This window comes from Plectrocnemia conspersa, unplaced genomic scaffold (assembly GCF_051122295.1).
Source record: "Plectrocnemia conspersa isolate PC_06_02 unplaced genomic scaffold, ASM5112229v1 ptg000001l, whole genome shotgun sequence".
Classification (NCBI taxonomy): domain Eukaryota; kingdom Metazoa; phylum Arthropoda; class Insecta; order Trichoptera; family Polycentropodidae; genus Plectrocnemia; species Plectrocnemia conspersa.
The window spans coordinates 11,128,124-11,137,793 of record NW_028277165.1 but is presented as its reverse complement, the minus strand read 5'-3'; the positions used below and the strand labels follow the sequence as shown (position 1 = coordinate 11,137,793).

Sequence of the window (9,670 nt, the reverse complement as noted above, 5' to 3'; positions counted from 1 at the left end):
TATGATTTAGAAAATCTATTGTTCAAGAAGTTTTACATCGAGTAAGCCGCGTATAAATCTGAAACCGTGTAAAAAACGCGTAAATTGAAGGTCAGGTATCGAAGCGCCAAACTAAACAAACACCGGCGGCTCTTACGATACGCCACAATAAAAACAAATTCCAATTTGCATTTCAATAACCGTCTGACGGCCGATCCATGGGAAAATCTCTCCGAACAGGTAGCACTCGCAGCGCCACTGCACGATTGGCGGGCGCCACCCGAGTCACGCCTTCGTACGAAAACGGAGTGCTCTCATTGGCGGTCGAAAAGAGTGGGGGTACGGCGTGCTCACTCTATAAATAAGACCGCACGTGTTAGCCGGCGGCATTTCGTCGTTGTCGTTCGCGCAGTTTGTGTGTCGGTCGTCAGTTCGACGTTCGATATCGATCTGTCAGTTCGAGTTTGTGTTTTTGTGCTAATTAATCCAAAATGAAAGCCACGACGGCCGTGTGCGCAACCGGAGCGGTTCCGCCCATCTCTTCCGGCAGGGTCCAGAGAGCCAGGAGCGGCGAGAACGCCGAGATCCAAATGTATCTGACGAAACTTCAGGATCTGGTGCCTTTCATGCCGAAGAACAGAAAGATCTCCAAACTGGAAGTCATCCAGCACGTGATAGATTATATTTGCGAACTGCAGACGGCTCTGGAAAGTCATCCCGAAGCCGGATCTTTCGACGCAGCGGCTGTTTTGGGGTCCCAGATCGGTGCGGCACCCACACCCTCGCCAAGACGCCCTCTCACCCCCGCCAACAGCCTACTGCAAAACACCTCCGCGCCGCAGTCTCACCCCCACACGGTGAGCCTCTTTTTAAATATATTTTTAAATTCAAATTATGAAAAAATAAATATATTTTGTACGAGAAAACAACCAATGGCGACAGGTTCTTATTTATTACAAATATTTCCTACAATAATCGTGTTGATTTACATATGTAAATTTAGAACATTATTTTAAAGTAATTATGAATTTAGGTGCGTAAATTATTTATTGAAGAATTTGCATTTTAACAATAATAAAAATGCATTTTAGGTGCGTAAATTGTTTGATGTTTAACGTCATGTTTATTAAAAAACTGAAAGCTTAAACCAGAGCTTCTAAACCTTTTTTGTGCCACGCTTCATTTTAATGTCTCAATAGGTACTACCTAGCAATTCATATTTCAGTCCTAAATTTCTTAAATTATAATTAAAAAACATTATCAACTCATTTTTCATCCGATTTCTTGTAGACTAAATATTACCTCCATCACTAAATAATGGTGCCGATAGATATTTCCTCGCTAAATATTTCTATTTTTTTTTTAATTTCACCAGCAAAGGGGATTTTCATAATATTTTTCCATTTAACGTATTAATAAATGTCTTCATGTAGAAGTAAAATTATCCGATTCCGAAATCTAAAAAGTTCCGATGTACCATCGCTAGTCATTTCAGTGAAATTATATCGGAATACATTTTCACTGGTAGATATATATTTTTACCGGTAAAATTGTCAGTTCTTCATGCTCGCTTCTCACTTATTGTAAGCCGTAATATTGTTATAAAAAGTCTTTATATGAACGCTAGAAAATTGAGCGACGGCACGATTTCATTGCTTTTGACGTTTAGTCTAAACAGAGACCCCTTTGAATTTGCCCTGAATGTAAAATACTGAAATGACGAATTGTACATCAATTGTAAGGTAAATCTTCGATTTCTTTTACTTACTTTTAATTATTTATTTCTATCCCCCCCCCACCACATATGGCACAATATTTTATTAATCCAGATTCTTGTATGTTTTACACTGTCACAATTCCGCTGACCACTCCCCCTCATAAACCTGCGACATATTTTATGGAAGCTGCCTAAGGTGTTCACTGTTCTGAACAATGCTCGCTCGCTGCCGTTCGCTCGCACCAAACCTGTCTTAACAGTAATGCACAAATAATTCAAATTATATATTGCTCATTTAAATCGATTTTCGGATTTTACATATTGTACAGTATATTGCAGTACGAAATGAGTAAATAAACATAACCGCCGAACAATGCGCCTACGCCTAAAACGCATTTAATTATTTTTTAAAATACATTTTTGAACTCTTTTTTCTCTAACAATTATATTAACGGAGTTTCGGAAAAACTAGATTGCGGAAATTTATATGACATATGTCCAAGATCAAATTTTCAGCAAAGTTTGACGAAAATCTTTATATTATTTCTATCGACCTTATTTAATAAAACAACAACACCTGTCTATATGGCATCACTCTTATCCCGTGCGATAGCACGAGTGAGTGGACGTGCTCAATGGTCAGGAGCGGTTTTTACGAGATTTACTTGATGTTTTGATAGATATATTTTTACATACAAACTTAAAAATTGCAGATAATATCTTGTCCGTGAAATCTATTATATTCGATACAAGTTTTGTTGTATATGGGGAGAGGGGGGAGGGTTTCGTTGAATCCTGTTGTGAATATTTCGAGGAGGATTTATTGATATATGGTACCATAATAGTATAATATCACAACATAAAATAATTGTTTTCGCTATAAATTATTGCGTATCTAGTAAAATATTGTTATTATCAGTGTCATGGCGGACCGTTTGGTACGGAATGCTATATGATAATCTATTCTCAAGTCTAAAAATAACTGATAGTATATTGAAAAAAATGTATGGAGATCTACCTTAGACCATTTATTATGATTCGGCGTATAGAATAACTTTGGGAGATGGACGCACGCAGGTGGTCTCGTCCGAATCCCTGCATAATTAACTCTTAACACTTCGTTAACGAACGCATCAGACCGCTGCGATTTTCAGAACAGGTGTCGTCGATTCGACACCATAAATCAGTCGGACGAATTTATTAAACCGCGTTTGTTTTCCTAAGCAGATTTACTGCCGCAGCTGCTATCATCTTCTAGAGAGGACCAAAAAAACCGAATCCGAGCGTTTAGCGCGCCAGAGTCCTCGAGAGATTTATCCCTCGCTGTGTTCCTCTTTGGTCCGTCGCGTCCTCTCGCTCGTAAATCCGACTGCATCTAAATCGAGTGCACTCCCGATGGCCGTTTCGCCTCTTGAATTACTTCTCCGGAGAGCAGCAGGTGTTTCGGCGGTCCGATTTATGCGTTTTGGCTTGTGTTCGCGGAAAGGAGCGCCAGAAGCGTCGATTTTTCAGCCAATTACCGGATATTTGTCACAATTCTAGCGCTGAGCGATCAAAAGAAACGATCCAATCACCTGTTGAATTATTTTATTTGGTTCTATTCTAGATCAAAGCCGCGCTCAGATTTGACTTATTCTCAGGCGCCTAAATTCTGCTCGGTAGTGTTAAATCAGTCGTAAACGCAAAGCGGTCGTCGTAAAAAAGTCGAAGAGTTAATTGATGAATAAATAAATATATTAGCGCTGCTGCGTTGGCGCCGAGGTAACTGGTCTCGGGACAACCCGAGCGAGTACTTCGCCTTCGTATATTAAATCGTCATATCTATGGAATCCGTCCAATGCTTAATGATGCAAGATTAATCCCTCCTGGTCGTTTAGAATGAAATATTTGCGCATAATCGCAGCGACTATCTTCCTGTTCGATTTTCTTGGCTCATCGGTAAGAACGAAACGTAAGCGAGATATTCGCGTACGATTTATGGAAACGCACGTGTGCGCCCAGAAGCTTTTTTAGACGCTCTTTGTTCGCTCGGCGAACAATGATACCAAAGTCTCCCAGGTCCGACATCTGCTCGTAAATAAATAGCGTTCGATTCGACAAACAGCGGTTGCCATTGTGCGAGACTGTGACGCCATACGCGTATGCAAATAACGACTCACCATTAGAAAGTCTCACGCTTCTTCTTTCGACACGCGTGATATAATTCCGATCGATGCGAAGCTCACGACTCGCGGTGAAAGTGACCGATTGTGGCGCCTCACGATCTCGCGAGAAAAACTGTAACAATCATATAGAGGGAGCAGCTAACCAGCAATCTAAAAACCCTCATTATTGTCAGCGATTGTATATAATGCGGTGTTAGACCGTATTATCTGCTAACTATATCGGTGGCGGTACAACCCCTAAAACTAATACAGAGGGCGACGACATGCGAAGGGTCGCTCATTTTTTTCAATCCTTGTCAAAGTTGCGTTTGAGGTACATGATCATATAGTATATACTGACTACTCACGATCGCCAAGGAACGTAAATTAGCGTTGCCAGTGGCACAATCCGAAGGCGAGCACAGGCCAGGTGTTCCTCTGGTCTCTTATATAAAATCGAATCACGGAATTGTGGCATGTCTTGTGTGCGCGATGGCTCAAATATCTGGTTATGGCATCGAACATCTGGCCGGCAACGGCACGCCTTCGCTTTATTTATCATTGCGGCGCATGTTTATCTCCTAGGTATGCGAAATACCCTTTCTTTCCTCTGGGAGATGCGAGACGCTCGACTTGCGCAAGCGCGTCTCTCCCGGCTTTGCGCAAGTCGGGTAACGAGGTGCGAAATCGGCGACCTCGCGCTTTTTGGCACTCGATGCAAATCGACCGTAGCCAAAACGCTTTCCACTGTCATGAAACAGCTTTTTCTTCATTGACTCGAATGAAAATTACCACTCTAGGTTGCTAATTGGCCTCTGGTTGGAGCAACAAATCTTCACTTTTTAGAATATTAAGAGGATTTATTTACACTTTCGGGTGTAAATAACTTTCAAACTAGTAGCAATTTAAAAAAAAATGAAATCGCTACTTTATAAGCTTTTTCTTATGGATTTACAATTTACGAAGTGAAATACGAGTCACCCGCATTCACGCAAAGAATTTTAATGATGCCGTTTCCGCGTGCACCGGCGCGAAAGTGTTAAGAAAGCTACCGTTTGTAGAGGGACTCATGATCAGCAAATAACAATCTACTACTGTTAACTAATTTGAATCTCCACCTTGTTGCGACTACTAAAAAAATTAAAAAAAGTTGAGATCAAAAACATTATATCATAAAAAATAAAATTTAAATTAAAAAAAATGTTACGAATTTTTTTTTTAAATTTAGTGTATGAGAGATAAAGTGTATTCAAAACGAATTTTGGTCAATAGGAGGACGCGTTACCGAGCGTTCCCACTGCGACGGCGTCGACACAATTTTATTGCTTTTGACGTGAATTTTTGACTTCTGAGAAGTGATAATTGTTTTTTGCGCTCTCCTATTGGTCAAAATTTGGTTTAGATATGCTTCATTCGATTCTTACTAATTTTTACACTAAGCATACATGTTATAAACATAAACATAAAATTAAAGAAGTTTCTTTATTCTGTTCTACCCGCTACATTTTTATTAGACTTAGCGGATTGTCCTAAAAACATTATTATACAAATTCACACCTCCGTACAATATTTTAAATATTCTATACGCGTAATCATAATTTGCTTTTAAATTTCTGCCCTGTAATTGGTCGTTCGCCGTGAGATCAATATTCATTGGGAACGACCAAGCACCGAGCATAAATTTAAGAGCAAAGAGTAAACGATGATATGACACACTGGCGCTTGAAAATAAATATACTGTAGTATTAAATCTATGTACATATTACTAAATTTTAATCATACTTTTACAATTAGTAAATCTATTTTTGTTTAAAACTACTTTCATTGCCATATTTTGTAATTTTGCAAAATCGTCTTATCTAATTTATTACAATATTATTTATTTTTTGTATATGTCTTATCTAAATTATCATATTATTGTTTTATTTTAATATATAATAATAAAAAAGCTATAATACGATTTTTTTCTCACAATTTCTCCAAAGTAACAAAATCCGATATATCGGACTTCGGCAATCAGAGGGTTAAATCATCTACCCGTTGATTCTATCGTAGTTTTTTGCCCACATTGACTTCAATAGAAAACACAATGATCAAAAATAGTCGTTTGTGTTAGAAAAATGCTCCTGCATTGTGGCAAAAATAATTTGAAAGAAAGACTGTCTCGTGGCCATTGTCAACAGACGGTGACAATTATAATTAGACGCATGCACACGTGCGCCGTTCGTCATCGGCCCGTCATGATCATACGGATCTACCGGACTCGGCGCAGTGTGAATTGGCCTTATCTCTATCTCTGTCTGAGAAGGTATGGAACAACACAGCTGCGCGACCCCGCGGGTCACGGGCTGCGAAACCGAGCGACTGACCCGGGTTTTGTTATCGTCGTCTCGGTCGCGAGGCGCCTCTGTCAGCCGACAACGCACTCTCTGTCTGACCTTGTTTTCCACTCATTCATATTTCTAATTATACCACGTGAATAACTAGACGCCCAGCAGTGTCGTCACGTGAACTGTGTACTGAAATCATCAAAAGCTGTAATGTTGTTTAACCCTTTATTTGCCAAGTCTTTTAGGATTCCATAATAAACATATATTTTAGCCCATTAAAGATGTTTTATACCACATATGCACGCCTAGCATGGTTTTAATAAATCATTATAGTATTCATCCGTGAGATTAAGAAAAACTAATCGGTGATTACTCGAGTTCCCATGGGATTCGTACCCAGATCTTTCCGTTGATAGTCGACTTGGTAGCGGCTACGTCCTATTAAAATTAAATTAAATTATTTTTTCAATGATGACTGATCAGGCAATTTTGATTTATCCAATTTCGGCAAGCAAATGGTTAAGCCCGCATATATAAATATTATTTTTTTTACGAATAAAGCATACTTTTCAGTTGTGCTGTTTCTTAAATATCGTACAATAAAATCAATTGGGCTATTTTAAAATGTGCAACAATGCAATTTGTTTTTTTTTAATAAATGACTATGGTTATTTATATGTTATAAAATTTCGTTACGTATTTCTTTTTTACGGATTAGATTGCTAATAAAGTACTTCACTTTTTTGTTTGCTGATCTTAACTTTTTCTTTACTGTGATGTACACAGAGTGTACATTCTTATTATGTGAATATTTCTATAAATATGACGAATGATATGTTTATGTATTACATATACAATATTTAAGTAATTGTATTTTGTGTTCGTAAAAATGCTCTCTACCCTCGAAAAAATCTCCCAGTAACTGATTAAAATGTATCCGATCCTTTTTTTAATGATGACGTTCGGATCCGGTCATCCTCGCCAAAGCCGATATATCGGATTTCGGCAAACAAAGGGCTAAATTCTGATAGTTATTTTTTGGCGTGAGAATCTCGGTTCAGTTAATTTTTTGCAAATTTAATTTTTAATCTCCTTGTTCTCATGTTATTCTCCCAAATTAGGTTTCTTTCCGTCTTTCATATTTGTATTGAGTGAAGTATTGAAACTTATTATTGTTTTTTGTAGATAATTTCTAATTTCTTAGTCTAACGATAATGTGTTGACCCTCGTTTATTGACGTCGTAATAACAATGATGGTATTCAGTAGTAAAGCGCTTAAATACGTCGATGACGTCAATCATATATAAGCGTAAGTAGCATCAGCTGCATTTTTCAAAATAGCTCTGCGCCACGTTTTTGGTCGCTGGATTCCACACGTGTATCGTGAAAACGCTCCGGGAGGACACGTGCAAAACGATATGGAACTTCCCATTGTGCGCGCACGTGTATAGCAAACATCGGACCCCTAATCTGCGTCTCATAGTTTTTGGCGTCGATTAATTTCGTCGCTCTCTTTGAATTCGTGATGTAAATTGGCAGATCGGTGCCAGGAGGGAGAGGACTCAACGGGAGGAGCGCAGATGTATCACACAGATGTCCGCGCGCAGGATGTCCCTATTATGTCCAATGAAATGAATTGACAGAGTGGCCCACGCACACACATAAGACAAAATATTGTTTTTTTCGCAAATTCGCGCGCAGTTTACTTTTTGTGAGCAAACAATGTCTGAAGGAGTCCTTTGTGTCTCCTGCACACGTGTAGATAGAGCCCTTCTTTGATAGTAGCTCGGGGATCTCGCACACCTTTACTCAGACCGTTATTGTGCATACAGACAGGAAGGCGAGATATGAATGAGTTCCTTAGAAAAAAGTTTTTGAGAAAAACATCACACCGGGTTGCGTATCGAACAGTGTATCCTGTTATGTTTTGACCAAGTCGCTAGCTAACACATCCGTCATTGCTTCGTGATAATATACATAAAATGTTTTTTGTACACACAAAATGACAGTTGGTCTCTCTGCCATCCCATATGAACGCACATGGCGAAACCGTGACAAAAACGTTTAGGGTCGTTGATTTGAGGGGTGAGCGATCGCGATGCGGATATCATACTCGACAAACAAAATTACTTGCGCCATCAAAGGGTTAAAATAATCTATTCATTAGGCAAACACCCACTTATTACCGTTTAAAATATACTAATGATTATTTTTTATTATTGTTACAGAGTCCTGAAAAAACATCACAACAAGACAGGCCGTGTTAAAACGTTAAAGTGATATTGTTATAAACTTTTGCGTGTATATAAATAAATCACTAAGAGCGCCGCTCTGCACCATCATCATCACCGAGTCATCATCAGAAGAGCGCCGGCGAATATTCATCACGTTATGAGCTCATCTGATTATTATAAATATTTTGTGTCCTATGACCGATCTCGTCTATTCGTATGTAATTTTAATATGTTGAATGATGAAGACCGATCAAGTATAAGAGTGTGATATTATTAAAAAATATGTGTGAAAGATCCGCCTATTGTATAAATCTGTCTGAAGCGATTCAGTTCTTCATTTGTTCCTCATGACGGTCGTCGAACTGCAATTTTCTGTTAAAACTTAAAATAAAAAAATCACGACTGCCGTCATAATCCGCAAAAGTGAAGAAATGAGTTTTTTATTATACGTATGCATAAAAAGATGTGATTTAATTCCTCATTTGCATTTTTTATAATCATGTCTTCGTGAAAATGTATAAAAGAAATTATTAGTTAGTACCTGTTTTCAAGTCTCAATGTTATTTGTTTTATATGACTATATGTTTTATTATTGCTTAACGAATTTTTCATTTCTTTTGGAAACTTGTAAATAAAAAGTAAAAATATATATGTGTAAAATAAAAATTAACAAAATGTTTATTTGAAAAGTTATTAATGTAAATAAGATTATTGAAGGATGAGACATTTTTTATTAAACATTTTGTTCTGTGATTGTTTCCTTCATTTTATTTGTTTCTATACATATATTATATATGAAAAATAAATCGTTTATTTTTAAGAATTATTGCTAAGCACTAGCTTTATTGTAAATACATTTTCGATTTAAGTAGATAAAACGAAAATAAATGTTCATTTTTTAATCATTCATTTGTATAAAATAACACCATTTATATTAAAAGACGATGAAAAGTAAGTTTCGTATGAAAAAATCTCACGATTCGAATTTTGTATGAAGAAAAAAATAATGATAAAAAAATGAAGAAAAATAAAAAATAATGCACAATTATTTCCGTATTTTATTGCTACAACATTACACACAAACCCCAATAACTTATGACTAAAATTAACCGCATAGGTCACAAGTTTCTACTGTAAACACCGCAAAGCGAAACGAATTTTTTATGCCAATAATCTAAATTACTTGAATGGATCTACAATAAACAAAACGATCGAATAATATAATCTACATTCATATATACAAAAAACCCTTAATATTTAAAATAC

General features: G+C 37.3%; 1 protein-coding gene across 1 annotated transcript; it reads left to right on the top strand.

Moving 5' to 3' along the window:
- Positions 1-364: 364 nt before the first annotated feature.
- On the top strand, positions 365-9,452 carry emc (Basic helix-loop-helix domain-containing extra-macrochaetae). Its single transcript, XM_088182183.1, has 2 exons — positions 365-836; positions 8,399-9,452. Exons 1-2 carry the CDS (start codon positions 471-473, stop codon positions 8,435-8,437), a joined length of 405 nt encoding a protein of 134 aa, XP_088038309.1. The 5' UTR covers positions 365-470; the 3' UTR covers positions 8,438-9,452.
- The last annotated feature ends 218 nt before the right edge of the window (positions 9,453-9,670 follow it).

Excerpts from the sequence above, each read along its gene's own strand:
- emc (XM_088182183.1), top strand. The coding sequence starts at position 471 with ATGAAAGCCACGACGGCCGTGTGCGCAACCGGAGCGGTTCCGCCCATC. Across the intron at positions 837-8,398 it reads CGCAGTCTCACCCCCACACG|AGTCCTGAAAAAACATCACA; the intron begins GTGAGCCTCTTT and ends TTATTGTTACAG.